At 43.2% G+C, this 15,423-nt stretch overlaps 1 protein-coding gene across 1 annotated transcript in view; it reads left to right on the top strand.

The window, feature by feature from the left end:
• EBF2 (EBF transcription factor 2) overlaps positions 1–15,423 on the top strand; it is a 201,989-nt gene that overhangs the window by 131,039 nt on the left and 55,527 nt on the right. The window contains exon 7 of the mRNA XM_062213232.1: positions 10,635–10,716. Within this exon, the coding sequence (XP_062069216.1) occupies positions 10,635–10,716 (82 nt within the window). The remainder of the gene's footprint in view (positions 1–10,634; positions 10,717–15,423) is intronic.

Below are 15,423 nucleotides of genomic sequence, written 5' to 3'. Positions count from 1 at the left end.
TTTCACACATGTTCTTTCCAGATTTTTTTTAACACTTACTTAGCAGTTTATAGAAGGAAGTGAATGATCTCCTCAAGCTGCTTACAAATTAAAAAAAAATCTGTGCTTATTAATTATGCAGGATTAGTCTAATTATAATTCAGCAAATTAATTAGCGACAGAAGGTGTTCTGAAACATTGGAGTACATTTGCATGTTAAATGGAGAGGCTAGTCTGTAATATATGTAAATTTATGCATGGCTTCATAGTTTAATTTAAAAATTTGCAGCTGCATATGGTATGGGAGCAGGTGAAAAGTCAGTTTTAGTTTAATGATGCTAACAAACATTGGATGGTGTCCTGTCTTAGCAAGAGAATGCACTCATATCTGCTAATCTATGAATCTGTCGGAAGAATATAATGTTACATAGATGCTCAAACTCAAGGTTATTAGTTGATGAACCCATAGGTGCAGTAGGTGTAAAGCTGAAAAGTTAGCAAGAAAGCAATGCCACAAGGAGCCCAAAGTCTGAACTTTGTTTCCCACTTTCTCCAATATTATGTATTTGGTCGTTCAGCCCTGGTTTAGGGAAAATAACATTCCGGCATGTATAATGAGGTATCTTTTTGTCTCATTGCTATCTGTTCTGGCAGGTGTAAAAGAGTTGCCCAACCTTGATTCCCTTTCCAAATATTCACATTTGCACTTCATGTCAATTTCCTGGAGTCGTGGGAAAGTTATTACCGAGTTATGAATTAATGGTAGGGTAGAGAGTTGGCCTCAACCATCTGGCAAAGCAGTAAAACCAGCGGACCAGGCAGCAGCAAAGGGCTCTTGGTGTAATTGGTGTTCACTGCTCAGCCTAGCATAGATGAGTTTCTCTGGGAGGGCAGAGAATGGAAGGGGGAGGGTAAGGGTGGGGTAGAAACACTGAGGAAATAGGTTGGTGAGGACCCACTCAGTTGATAGCTGACTAATCACTTCGTTTCTCTCCTTCAGCTGAAGAGTCATGGTGCTAGAAAGGGAAATAGATTTGTATTCTCATTTGGAAGTTTCATGGCAAGATTTTTTTCAGAAGAAAATCTGTCTTGTGACTCAGTTTTGTTTCTTGCTTTTCTGGAGGAGAAAGGAGAAGAAAGGATAGGTCAAAGAGGAGCATATAGGTTTAAAGACAAAGGAAAAGATGGAACTGTGCACATTGCAAAGAGCCCTCCAAAAACATTTGATAACAATTAGAAGTATAAACATGCTCTTAGTGTTGTGTTCCATTGCAATTCAAGCCCGAAGAGTTCAATTATTATTTTCATTAATGGTGTCAGATTTTCATCTGAGTGCAAAAGCAAGGACTTTTCCTTAGAGATTTTCCCCTCTACTCACCTAATGGTACGAAGTAATGGAATTCAGGAGAGTGAAGATGTGTCTGAATGGAGCAGGGAGAAAAATCCCAACCTGTAGCTCCAGGGCCTCAGAACCTGGGGTGTGTGACTGGTCAGAAATAAGCTGAGAATCTAAGTGGCCCCTTGTCTTTGCACTTCCGTGGCTGCTGATGGTCAACTGCTTGCCACTTGAGCTACAGGAGTCATTTGCTTGGCAGAAATCCTGAAATGGCTTTGAAATGCAGTCTATCGATATGGAGTCAGATTTACACAGTGGGGGAAGCAGCTCCCTACTGGTGCCTAAATGAATACAGCAGAACCTCCTCGGGAGGCAGTGTGTTTAGTAACGAAGGATCTATTGCCAAACTGCAATATCACTTCCAGAAACTCGTCATTGGAGTGAACGTCGAACTGAAAATGATTTGATGGGCCTGTTGCCAGTCAGGACCCAGCAACCAGCATAGTGTGTAGTGTAGCTGTGAAGTCTTCTGCTGACCAGAGTTCACTAAGAACAGTGAGGAGAATTTTGACCCAGTGTGTGTGTGTGTGTGTGTGTGTGAATATCTCTCCTCCAAAAATTAAGGACAGTTCTTCAAGTAGAATACATGTCAATATTGGACAGATAGCCAGTGCCTATAGGATCAGATCTGAACTTGTGGCAACCCCTTCTGGAGTGATTTTGTTGGAATGTGAAATGTTTTAAAACCTAGTGGGGAAACAGGAACAACACAGGGGAAGAAGGAATGAGTGTGTCTAATGAAATGTAAAGCCGCTAACCTACTGTGCACTAGGCATTTACTCAAGCACTTTGCATGGATAACTAGTCCTTTCTGCTGGTCTCTGAAGTTCCTTAATTTTTATGTCAGGTCCCTAATTTTTACGATAAATGTTAAGCAATAATGATAGTTATAATAGCAGAAATGTTGAAATCAGGTAGAAATGGCTTGGTAGGCTCACACTGATTAGCTGCCAAAGAAATAAGCTTGCTGGGGCTATTTAAAAATCTCCATCACAGAAGATCTTCCTCTCTCCCTTGGGTAATGCTTTCAAAATTTAGCTTTGATGACTTGATTCTCAAAAAATGTTTTCCAGGATTTAATTCAGCTTCTAATGTGACATGTTTAATTCCTGGCTTTTTATTTTTCCTCCCATAGTTATGATGGACAAATGGTCTAGAATCTTCCTAGTCCACTCAAGCAACATTTTATCTTTTCTTACAGGGGCTGCAGCTGTTTGAGCTGTGCTGATTTTGGAACTTGGGTTCTTGCAAAGTTTTCTGAGTATCTCATGGACTTTCTTAGACAGTCTCAGACTTCCGTGGAGAAGGCAGTCGCTGCACGACATGATCCTCCATGTAGATCAATGAGGCACTCGGTTCCTAGAACGCAGAGCCGCTTGGCAATGTGCTCTACCTTTTCCTTCAAAAGAAGCTTGGCCAAGCTCCCTCCAGAGCACTGTCTCACTAGGATCCTGACGAACCCGAATTCCACTGCTAGCTCTTCCACTTCCTAGCTAATTCACATTGGGAAGGAATCTAACTTTTCTGAGTCCTCTTTATCACCTCTGTAAAATGGGTGGTTAATTCTCCTACTCCCAGAGCAATAAATGCCTGCGTGGCAAATATTATGAGCTCAATGAATCTGGCTATTGTTAATTGTTGTTATAATAATCATCACGATCAGTGTTTTAGCCAAAGGAGTTAGGGAGATTGAGTGTAGCTGAAAGTAACAATGTTTATTGCCTGAAAAATTTCTGTACACATAAATATTTTAGAGATGAAATGGCCTTTACTAAAATAGTCCAGTGAATAAGCTTTCTTGGTAATGTGTCTCTTCCTTAGGAATGCCCATGGGGTTTAAAGATTTTATACCTAACTCTGTTTCGGTATTCATATTTGTAGTGGAAGGGGTTATTTATATAAAGGGATTACATAGAACATTAGTTACAAAAATTAATTTTTGGTTTAAGCCTAAAGAAGCCAGTCAGTAAAAATTTTTAAATCATTTCCCTTTGCATAGATCTTCTTGGGTATTTGTGCCAACTACACACTCCTTGCCACACCCCTTGCCAACCAGATCTCAAGTACCAGGCACTCGCAGATGCCTCGTTGACAAGTGACTTAAGATTGCAGAAGCCATTGACAGCTGAACCTGGTGGAGTCTCTTCATTCTTATAGACTCTACTCAGAATCTTCTCAAGGCCTTTAAAGCTTCAGGGCCCTTTCTAGCCTGGAGTAATATCTCCACGGATCAAAAGATTTCTTAACAGTGCTTTGTCTTCAGGCCAAGGTCGAGGTGGACTGTTGCCCTTTGTGCTTGGGGCTGCTTGGGTTTGGATTCTGCTGGAGGTTTTGAGAGAAGGAAGGGGTGTTCTCTGTTGGAAAGTTCAAAACATTGCAGTTAAGTCTTAGATGAAAGGTACAACATTGTCATTGTATTTATCACTGTTCTCAAGTGGAAATCAGTCATATGAAGCAGGATGAGCTGCCACAAGGGCCATTTTTAGGGTGAGAAAATGCATCCATGGAGGTGTCCATACATTATTACCTCTCTCCTTCCATCCGACTGCTGACCAGGCCCAACCCTGCTTAGCTTCCGAGATCAGATGAGATTGGGTGCATTTAGGGTGGTATGGCCTTATACTGCCTTTCTCTTTAATACGAGAGCTTGTTTTTTTCTGAGTCCCCATAGGGTGTGAACTTACTGAGAGCATCCTGGGAGAAGAGAGTCCATTTGCTTCAGATAGGATTTTATGAGTCAGCCTCTCCCTTTAGTTGGTTGTTTTCAGAAATGGTTTTAAAGGAAATGGGGCTGTCAGGTGAGAAGCATGCACCATGAAGTCAATTATATTTTAATTTATTGGACTCTTAAAAAGGAGGTTTAGCAGCTAATCCAGATAAAAAGTGTCTTCCTCAAAAATCAATGAACATAGACCTTGAAGGACCTACATGGCCTGTGAGGCTGTGCCAAGTGGATGTTTAGTTGAGCCATCAGTGATTCCAGCCAGATTACTTGACCCTCATGGCAGACAAAGAGAACCAGTAGCAGTGCCCTGCTCTTGGCTTTGGAGATTGTGCAGTGTTCTCATCTCTGTCATATATAAAATGTAGCCATGTCATAACGGAAGTTTCCAGGGTGGGCAGACCTGGATTTTATTTAAAAAAAATTTTTTTTTTTTGACAGGCAGAGTGGATAGTGAGAGAGAGAGAGAGACAGAGAGAAAGGTCTTCCTTTACCGTTGGTTCACTCCCCAATAGCCACTGCGGCCGGCGCACCACACTGATCTGAAGCCAGGAGCCAGGTACTTCTCTTGGTCTCCCATGCAGGTGCAGGGCCCAAGGACTTGGGCCATCTTCCACTGCACTCCTGGGCCACAGCAGAGAGCTGGCCTGGAAGAGGAGCAACCAGAACAGAATCTGGCGCCCTGACTGGGACTAGAACCCGGGGTGCCGGCACTGCAGACAGAGGATTAACCTATTGAGCCGCAGCACCAGCCTTATTTTAATTTTTTAAAGAGAGTGAGGAACTAAGTTTCAGAGGGAAGTCTATTTTACATATTGTGTGTAGGGTAAGGCTTTGTATAATGGAGCCTGTTAGTGGTGCCAAGATCCTGTGTCTTCAATATGCATCCTTTTTTTTTTTTTCTTGAAAGAAGCTTTGGTATCTTTTACAGTGCTTGCTCATGTTTCTTTTGTACTTGATTCTTTAAGGAAGGGACTAGATCTGGGATTTTAAATTGGAGGTAAATTGGATGGCCTCATCCATGAATCTCGAGCAGTACCTGGGTTTTGGGATAGTCAGACCATTGGTTACAGTCTCGGAGGCTGGCAAGTAGTTGCCCTTCCTAGGGTTTTTTTTTTTGACAGGCAGAGTGGACAGTGAGAGAGAGAGAGAGACAGAGAGAAAGGTCTTCCTTTGCCATTGGTTCACCCTCTAATGGCCGCCGCGGTAGCGCGCTGCGGCCGGCGCACCGCGCTGTTCCGATGGCAGGAGCCAGGTGCTTATCCTGGTCTCCCATGGGGTGCAGAGCCCAAACACTTGGGCCATCCTCCACTGCACTCCCTGGCCACAGCAGAGAGCTGGCCTGGAAGAGGGGCAACCGGTTCAGGATCGGTGCCCCGACCGGGACTAGAACCCGGTGTGCCGGCGCCGCAAGGCGGAGGATTAGCCTGTTGAGCCACGGCTTCCTAGGGTTTTGAGTTCCTCCCTGTCCTAGTTTGTAACTTGGTTCTACTGGGGAGTACATAGGGTGTGGCTAGGTCACTTGAGAGCTTTCATTGTGTTTTTGAGCAGTGCAGAAGAGTCTGACTAGATTCTAGAGACTGGAGGGGAAAAGGAGGGGTGTTTGGGGTTCTAGGTAATCCCCTGGGGTCTTAGACTCAGGGCTCTGCAGACTCACTTGGGTTGCTGGAGGAGCTCACCTGAGTGCATTGTTTTGAAGAGTTTGGTTGTGGGCTCCAGAAGGGCAAGAACTCTGCCACTGTGACCGAACCTTCTTGGTGCATATGACACACTTCACACATATAGGTCAAATGAGCTAGTAAGTTAATTCAGCAGTTTTCAGTCTTAGCATTTACTTTTATGTGATTATCTTTGGCCTAAAATTTTCTTCTTGGGGATGCTACAGTCCTCTCATGTCTCCAAGAAGCCAGAATTCCTCACTATTCCCTTCCCCCGCCCCGATCTATTGTTCTTCCTTTACTTTTTTCCTTCATTGCCTTTTTCAGATCATGTTTTCTGAAGTTCTTTTTTAATGGTGTTATTGAGATATAATTTATACACCATGAAGTTCACTCTTTCAAAGTGCACAATTCAGTGGTTCTTAGTGTAGTCACAGAGTTGTGCCACCATCACAATGATGTCATTGGTGCAGGGAACATGGAGCACCAGATGGAGTTTATCACGAAGATCCAGGTTCCCATCCTTGTGTCCATCTTTTATCAGCTTTGTGGTCTTTGGGAAGTTTCCGAAGCTCTTGAGGGCCTTAGTTTTCCCGGCTGTAGGATGACTCATCATTCATAGGTTGTTGTGAGGATTAAGTGAGGCGTTGTATATAAAGATTTTACTTTCTATTGTGTCACTTAGCTTTGATCAATTGTGACCTGAAAATATTACATAGAAAATCCCAGAAATAAACAGCTAATAAGTTTTTAATAAATCTTAGAGAATATTGTTATCATTGTCCCATTTTGTTATTAGCTTTTGTTGTTCATGTCTTATTGTGCCTAATTTATAAATCATGCTTTAGTATAGGCATGTATGAAGAGGAGAAAACACAGTATACTTAGGATTCAGTACTAGGCTTGGCTTCAGGCATCTGCTGGAGGGGAGTCTTGTAATGTAACCCTTGTGGATGAGGAGGGGGAGCTACTGTAGCTATTCAGCAAGCCAGCTTTCCCTTGCCTCTGTGACCCCTGTACCCTTCATCTGCTGGCCACATCAGATGGTGAGCAGGGACAGGGATGGTCCTGATCTGTGACATTAGCAAGCACCTTCCCCTGCCTCAGAATCACAGGGAAAGGGTCCTCGTGGAGTGGAGCATCTTGCCCAACAAGCTGCCCATCCACCATGGATATTGCCAGTTCTAGCCAAGGCATCACCCCAGACATTCCATATTCTACCAATCAGTTGTCCCCTAATTTGTATCCTTAGTCTCAGCTTGGTGGCTTTGAGCTATCTCTCAGAACCAAGTGCCCTACCCACTCAGTTGAACTCAATGATTCTTGATCTTTTTTTCTTCAGTGATTTCTCCTCACAGGGTAGCCCTTTCTGGAGGGTCTTCAATTCTGCACATTTTTTTTTATTGCAGTCATGAAATAAGAGAGTACCTCAAAAGATTAGTGGAAAAGCAGAGTTAAAAGAGACATTTGTTTTGGTGCAAAAACTTTTGAAGTCCACACATAATTTTTTAATAATACATATTTTCCATGAGCTTTTTGAAGAGCCCCTTCCTGCCTTGCATGTTAGTTGGTAGCAGGTGAAGATTAGTGTGCTGGCAGCATTTCATACATATTTGTGGAGTAAAGGAATGCCTTTTAGTACATTGCATTTCTTTTTTATTTATTTTATTTTATTTTTATTTTTTTGACAGGCAGAGTTAGACAGTGAGAGAGAGAGAGACAGAGAGAAAGGTCTTCCTTCCATTGGTTCACCCCCCAAATGGCTGCTACGGCCGGCATGCTGTGCCAATCCAAAGCCAGGAGCCAGGTGCTTCCTCCTGGTATCCCATGTGGGTGCAGGGCCCAAGCACTTGGGCCATCCTCCACTGCCTTCCTGGGCCACAGCAGAGAGCTGGACTGGAAGAGGAGCAACTGGGACAGAATCCGGCGCCCCAACTGGGACTAGAACCCGGGGTGCCAGTGCCACAGGCGGAGGATTAGCCAAGTGAGCCGCGGCGCTGGCCTAGTACATTGCATTTTCATCAGTGACCTAGGGGCCAGACTGAAATCTGAGGGTTTAAGTTCCCATTGTGACTTCATATCTTTAGTCTTCTTCATCCATAAAACAATGGTAAACCTATAGTTCTCGGTGTTCACTTCTAAGAGCGAGATCAGAAGCCTTGCATAAGATAGCATGCAAGTGATTGCAATATTCATGTCATCAATACTGTTTGGAGAACCTGGAAATAACTTCCATACTTATGAGAATCTGCACATTTGGTCTGGTTCTTGTAATTCATTTTGGTTCCCATTTCTGAGTGGAGAGAGCTGACATTTTCCAGGCAGCCCTGGCTTCGGAGGGATCTAGACCCAGGGGATTTGAAGAGAATTCGTTCCCTGCATGTTACCCTGTGGCTAATGGATGGTAGGTTGGTAGAGGGTTTTGTACCAAGTCCCTGAACATGGAGGTTGGAGAGGGAGGAGGGAGAGCAGTGGAAGACATCAGTAAAAGCAAAAGAAAAAATGGGAGCCCCAGAATTTCTTTTCATTAATTTTCAGAGCCATATATTAAAAAATCTAGACCTGATTTCTGGGGCTAGCCATTTAGAAGTAACAGAGCTTCTCTTAGAAGATATTAAGTGTAAGAGAACTTTCTCTCTTTCTCTCTCTCCCTCTCTTTCTCTCCCCCCTCTCCTTTGTAAGCTGAATGCCTCACCCTGAGTGTGCAGGGCTGTATAATTCCCAAACTCAGCTCCTAGACACATCAAAGAGTCAAAAATAAGAGTTTTCCACCTCCATATTGTTAGGGTCCTAATTTAAAATGAATAAAGCCTTTCAGCAGGCTCTATGTTTCCCTAAATCAGTTTAATTTTATGCAAACATTTATCTCTTTCGCACTTTTCCACCTATCACACCATTCATGTAATAGTAACGCCTTCATGAACATTAATGTTTTCACCAGATCAGCTCTGGAGAAGGAGTGGGGGGAGGAAGGAGGAAGTCTCACATGCACAGTGTGTGTTTGAGTCTAGTTATGGGAAAACTTTCCTGAAATCCAGAACACTTGACTTGGTTTTTAGTATAGAAAGGATGTTAGTTGCTGCTGGGAGTTTTGGGGGACAACTGTGATGTGGGGTGGGAGACTGTTATCTCGAAAGATACCCCAGTGAGAAGGGGCTAGTTTTCAATATATTCTCAAAGCTTCCCTGTGCATTGCACGTGGCCGGAGCTGACAGGGATAGGAATGTACACATAGAGCAATGTTTCCTTTTCTGTATTTGAATCCTGAATTGTCTTTACTTAAAGAAAAGCAGTTCTTCTAATGCACCCCGTTGGCTGTGGGCAGATGTTTCCCTGCACTTTTGAAAGCAATGGCAGGTTGTGAATTTACACCTGGTGTAAGGCAAGGCCGGCCGCTCTCCCAGCCCTGCCCTCCTGGAGGTAGCTCTGATGAAGACTGGATGACACCTCTGTGGCTCCAAAAGGTGATGCCCGGCCACCGCCCACCCTGTGAAATACTGAAAGAGAGTTGCGAAAAGTAAATGTTGTAAAATAATGAAAAAACACTCAGCTGTTACTTCCAGATTCAGATTCCAGCCTTATGCATACATTGGGTCGGGAGCATGTTGCCAAATATTTTTAGCAACATCAAAGTCGAAGAGCCTCACGTGAGGAAAATAGGAGTTGATTCTCTTTATTGTTGACTGTTTATCTTCTCATTAGGTTTTTTTTTTTTTTAAAGTAAAAAGAAAAATTAATTGGAGCGTTCTCTAATTCTTTTGTGTGATTGTTAAAATGGAGCAGAAGGTTGTGATGAGAGCCTTTTACCCACCGTCGCTTTAAAATAGAATTTTTGGAAGCATTGTTGATTCCTTCTTATTTTTGTTGGTAAATCTTGGGAAAAATGTATATCTTTTCCTTTAAAGTTCTAATTCAAGGCATGGATGTGAGAGTTCTGAAGGGACTTTGGGACTGCGGTAAAATTTCGTTGTCATAGTAACAGAAAGGGAAATAGGCCTAGCTCACCTGGGACTTTAACACTGCAAAAGCTGGATTTTTTTTTTTTTTTTTAAGGAAAAGGACTCTGCAAGTGAAATAAATGAAAAACTTATTGTATTTTGAAACAAAATTTTAGACTTTAATGAGATGAATTACTGCAAAGGCTGCTTCTGCCATTTTTCTCGGTTGATATATTTGTCTGATTCCTGATGTCCAATTTTAAAATGGTACAGATAGGTCACTTAGGAGAATATGTGCTTTAAAAGAAATATGTCTTCCCAGTGATAACCTCAGACTGTGATGCCGTGCCTTTGTTTATTTCTGGATGATCTGTAGACAGTCTGGAAGGACACTCGCACTTAATCATAGAAACCCCGGCCCGGATTGCACAGGCAGACTTTGGACAGTAACATACCATTTTGTGATATTTGTGTGTATTAGTTGAACATGTCAGGCCGCCTCTGCGTGTGAGCTGTGAAGGTGTGTGTGGCCAGGGCAGTGCCACCTCTGTGAGGTACCCTGGGGTGGTGGGCTCCGTCCTGCCATTTTTAACCCTGGAGCAGGACTTTCTGTACAGCAGGGCTCACTGCTGTGTTTGAAGCCTTTTTCTGCAGAGTCTGTGTTGTGGAAACTCCAGAGCCCGTGTACAAACCAGAGCCCAGCTTGTGAACCACTTAACAATCCCCTACAGTGATGGAGTAGGGGCTGCTGGGCTTGCGATTGAAAACATCCAAATTTGCAAATTGCACCGGGTCAGCACTGTGCGTTCACAGGCAGGGCCGGTTGAAATTCCCCAGACCTGAAATACAATCGCTTTCAAATCAAATCTAATAGAATGCAGATATGGTCTCCCTTAAAAAATGTTTACTGAAAAATGTAACACATTGCTTTCTCTTCACAGATTCTTTTTAAAATTTTTCCTCAAGTGCAATCAGAATTGTTTGAAAACAGCAGGAAACCCAAGGGACATGAGACGGTTTCAGGTAAGGAGCTCTGCAGATCTCGCCTGTTAAATAAGTCATCCTGTTTGCTTTCTCCTTCTCACTCCTTTTTCTCCCTCCACACCAAAACATCATTCAGGGATGCTGCTAACAATCCAAAAGATAGCTGTCAATGCTAACCCTCATCTGTTAGTAAGGGTTGGGGGGATCCTCATTTTGTAGTGTTTAGGCCTTCTGCCTCCATTGCCGAAGTCCCACAGGGAGAGACAGCGACCTGGGCTGGAGATTTGATTCCAAGCCCTCAGGCTGCCCACTGCACACACAGCTGCCCCACAGCAGGAGCCGTGTTCTTGATATTCAGCCACCTTGGGATTTTTCAAAGCAGCTTCTCCATGTTTTCTGCAAGCAACAGCCTCTGTCTTCCCTTTTCCCTGGTTAACTATTCAGTGGCTTCTCTCTGAGCAGCAGCCCAAGCAGCCGTGGTCACTTTAAGATCGCAGCATGACAACAAGACCCACGGGACAGTGACCCAGCTGCCTGGCAGTTAAATCTGCCACCGGTTTCATCAGCCTTGCCACTGATGTACTGAGGAGACAGCTAATAAAAACACGGAGCGAGGCCAAGTGTGTGGGGTGGAGCTGGGAGCAAGTGCAGCCCCACTTGGCCCCTTTCCTTAAGCTTTGAAGGACCTGATTGAATTCACCAAGGGCCTCTCCTGCCATTCAGGCCCAGGCTAGATACACAGCACCCCCTTCTTCATAGAACAGCTAGAAATGTGTTAAACAATAGTATTTGAACTTGAGGCTTAAAAAAAAATCCTCATAGCAATGCAGGAGACAGGGACTTCTAAGCCTCGTGTTTCGAGTGAGGGAAGTGAGGTTGTGGGAGGTTAGGTAACTTGCCCACAACCACAGTGAGGAGGTGGTGGAACCAGGAGGAGCTGATGGACCACCCTCTTCCCAGCAGACCATGGTGGGCGACATGTTGCAGCCGCTACCTTTCTGCCTTGCAGCGGCCTTTGTGACATTCTTAATCATGTTTGAACAAGGAGCAGTGCGTTTTCATGTTGCAGTGCACTTCACAAATGATGTTGCGTATTACTTAGAGAATAAAACTCCTGTTATCGATCCTTTTGTACCACTCACATTTATCAAACCACCTTGCTCTGGCGGGGACAGTTTTGTTACACCATGCAACATGATTCCCAGGCTTCCTTAAAACTGCTGAAGCCTTCCTGTCTGTCACACAGAATCTTCCCTGGCCAGAGGATGCCAACACAAATAGAAACACAGTCAGCCTTCTTGGGGGCGGAACCGTGATGTTGTGCAGAGTGCAAAGTCACTAAACTCAGTATTTCAAATAGAAAAAAAAGTAAATAATTTCAGTCCAAAGAAGAATGAAATCCAGAAGAATCCCAAAGTGCCTTGATGACCAAAGCTTAGCTCCATTCTGGAAGAAATAGAGACAAGGAACAAAAGATGTTACTTCAAATTCTTTTTTTAAAAAAATATTCATTCATTTATTTATTTGAAAGAGTTACAGAAAGAGAGGAATAGGCAGAAATCTTCCATCCCCTGGTTCACTCCTCAGATGGCTGCAATGGCCAGTGCTGAGCCAGGCCGAAGCCAGGAGCTAGGAACTTCTTCCAAGTCTCCCACGTGAGTGGCTGGGGCCCAACCACTTGAGCCATCTTCTGCTGCTTTCCCAGATGCATTAGCAGGGAGCTGGATCAGAACTGGAGCAGGCACCCACCTGGGATGCCAGTGTCAAAGGCAATAAGCCACAATGCGGCCCTGTTGGTTGATTCTTCTCCCATCTCATTCTCCACCACGTCAAAGAGTTTTCAATTGGAGAATCATCCTGTAAGTGTGAGGGGGTTTCTTATAGAATGCCTGGTCCTTTTGCTTTTTCTGAATTTTAGAAACGTATTCACAAGCAAATGCATGCTAACATTTCCTCTACTTTCTTGGTTATTTGCCAAGTCAGGTTTTCATTGTGCCCGAGTTTTTCACTGGCTTAGAATACATATTGTTGATTTTAAAGTGAGGAGAAAGTCTGATCCTAGGTGAAAGTATTTGATTTCGAGAAAGATAAGGGGTTGGAAAATTGTGTGAATCCTATGCTTTCTTTATTTCTTGGGTAGAGATAAAGTCAATTGGCAAGCAGTTTTTGCATTTTTTTTTTTTTTGACAGGCAGAGTGGACAGTGAGACAGAGACAGAGAGCAAGGTCTTCCTTTGCCGTTGGTTCACCCTCCAATGGCTGCCGCAGCTGGCGCACCGCGCTGATCCGATGGCAGGAGCCAAGTGCTTATCCTGGTCTCCCATGGGGTGCAGGGCCCAAGCACTTGGGCCATCCTCCGCTGCACTCCCAGGCCACAGCAGAGAGCTGGCCTGGAAGAGGGGCAACCAGGACAGAATCTGGTGCCCCGACAGGGACTAGAACCCGGGGTGCTGGCATCGCAAGGTGGAGGATTAGCCTATTGAGCCGCAGCGCCGGCTTCAGTTTTTGCATTTTTACTGAGATAAAATTCATGTAATACGAACTCACCATTTTAGCCATTTTTTTTAGTGCATTCACAATGTTGTCCAACCAGCACCACCATCTAACTCCAGAATGTTTCTGTTACCCCCAGATAAACCCCATGCCTCTCAATTCTTGTTCCTGTCCAACTGCCTGCAACCACTAACCTCCTTTCTGTCTCTATGGGTATGTCTGTTCTGGAAATTTCATGTAAATGAAATCATACAATATGTGGCCCTTTGTTTCTTTTACTTAGCATAATGTTTTCAAGATTCACCTATGTTTTAACAGGTAGCACTACTTCATTCCTTTTTATGGCTGAATAATATTTTATCCTATGAATATATCACTTTGTTTATCCATTATTCAGTTAATGGACACTTGGGTTGCTTCTGCATTTTGGCTATCATAAGTAATATTACTATGGATATTTGTGTACAAGGTTTTTCTTGTGAGCATATGCTTCTCATTCTCTTGGGAACGTGACTAAGAGCAGAACTTCTAGGTCACGTGGTAATTCTAACTTTAACTTTTTGAGGAATTGCCAGATTGTTTTCCACAGCAGCTGCACCATGTTCCGTCTCCACTAGTAATGCCTGAAGGGACCCATTTCTCTAAGTCTGCACCAACACTTGTTGACTGTGCAGTGCTGTGTCGTGATGGTTCCCATCTGTCTATCCCTAATGAGTGAGGATGCTAAACATCTTTTCAGGTACTTAGTGCTCAATTGTGTATCCTCTTCAGAGAAATGGTCATTCAAATCCTTTGCTCATTTTTAATTGGGTGGTCTATTTAATGTTGAGTTGTAAGAGTCCTTTACATATATGGGATACTCAGCCCTTATCAATTACAGAATTTGCAAATGTTTTCTTCTATTCAATATATTTTAATTTTACTTTCTTCTTTTTTAAAAACATTTAATATTATGTGTATGCGAGTGTGTGTGTATGTGTGTGTGTGTGTGTGTGTGAAAGAGAGAGGAGGGAAGGAGGGAAAAAGACATAGAAAGAGAAAAAGAAACTGCTGGTTTACTCTCCAGATGCCCTCAATGGCCAGGTCAAAGCCAAAACCTGTGAATTTAATCCAGGTACCTCATGTGCATGGTTGTTATCCAAATACTTGAGCCATCACTCCTGCATCCCTAGATCTGCCTTAGCAGGAAGCGGGACTCAGAAGCCAGAGCCAGGCATTGAACTAGGTACTTCAACATGGAATGTAGACATCTTAACTGATCCTAACATCTAGGCCAATCACCTGCCTTTTCACTTTCTTGTTAGTGTCCTTTGATGCACAAAAGAATTTAATATACTGAACTCAGATTCTATTAGCAATGTAACCTTCAATAAAAGCTGTCTAATATGGAGAAAGCTGTTATGAAGACAAACTTGACTATATGCATTAATGGCCAATGAAGATTAAGCTGCAAACAAGAAATAACTCTAGAGATAGTGGTGGGGAGTGTGAGCTGACAAGATGGTAACTTAGGACTTCCTGGAACATGCTTCTCATTCCAAATGACAAAGGTGATCATCTTAGAGCATACACAATTACTTCAACTCACTTTTTTTTTAGATAACCAAACATCAGTTGGATATGAAGGGCTCTTTTACGGGAATTTTATATAAGCAAAATAGAAATGAAACATTTCTGATCAAATCATGAACTCAACCAAACTCTTTCTGTTCTCTCATCCTTCCTCCTGATCCTATGCCCTAAACACAGGTAGAACCTGTATTATTTTTCCCAAAATGATCAGGTGAGAAGACAATTGTTATATCAGACATGTTTTGAGTCTGAACAAATCCTCGATTTAACTCATTCAAGTCTTAAGTATCATAGAACATAAAACACTTATTAAAACACAATGGGCTTTAACATTTGTTTGGTCCATACCCATTTGTGAATTTGGTAAAAGCTATAGTCTCTGTCCCAACAAAAAAACCCCCTACTTTTTATTTTTTTGTTTATTTTATTTTTTAAGATTTATTTATTTATTTTAAAGTCAGAGTTACACAAAGAGAGAAGGAGAGACAAAGAGAGAGGTCTTCCATCCGCTGGTTCACTCCCCAGTTGGCAGCCATGGCCTGAGCTGCACCAATCCAAAGCCAGGAGCCAGGAACTTCTTTTAGGTTTCCCACATGGGTGCAGGGGCCCAAGGACTTGGGCCATCTTCTACTGCTTTCCCAGGCCGTAGCAGAGAGCTGGATCAGAAGTGGAGCAGCTGGGA

Source organism: Lepus europaeus, chromosome 16 (genome assembly GCF_033115175.1).
Source record: "Lepus europaeus isolate LE1 chromosome 16, mLepTim1.pri, whole genome shotgun sequence".
Taxonomy (NCBI): domain Eukaryota; kingdom Metazoa; phylum Chordata; class Mammalia; order Lagomorpha; family Leporidae; genus Lepus; species Lepus europaeus.
This window is presented reverse-complemented; position numbering and strand designations above follow the sequence as displayed.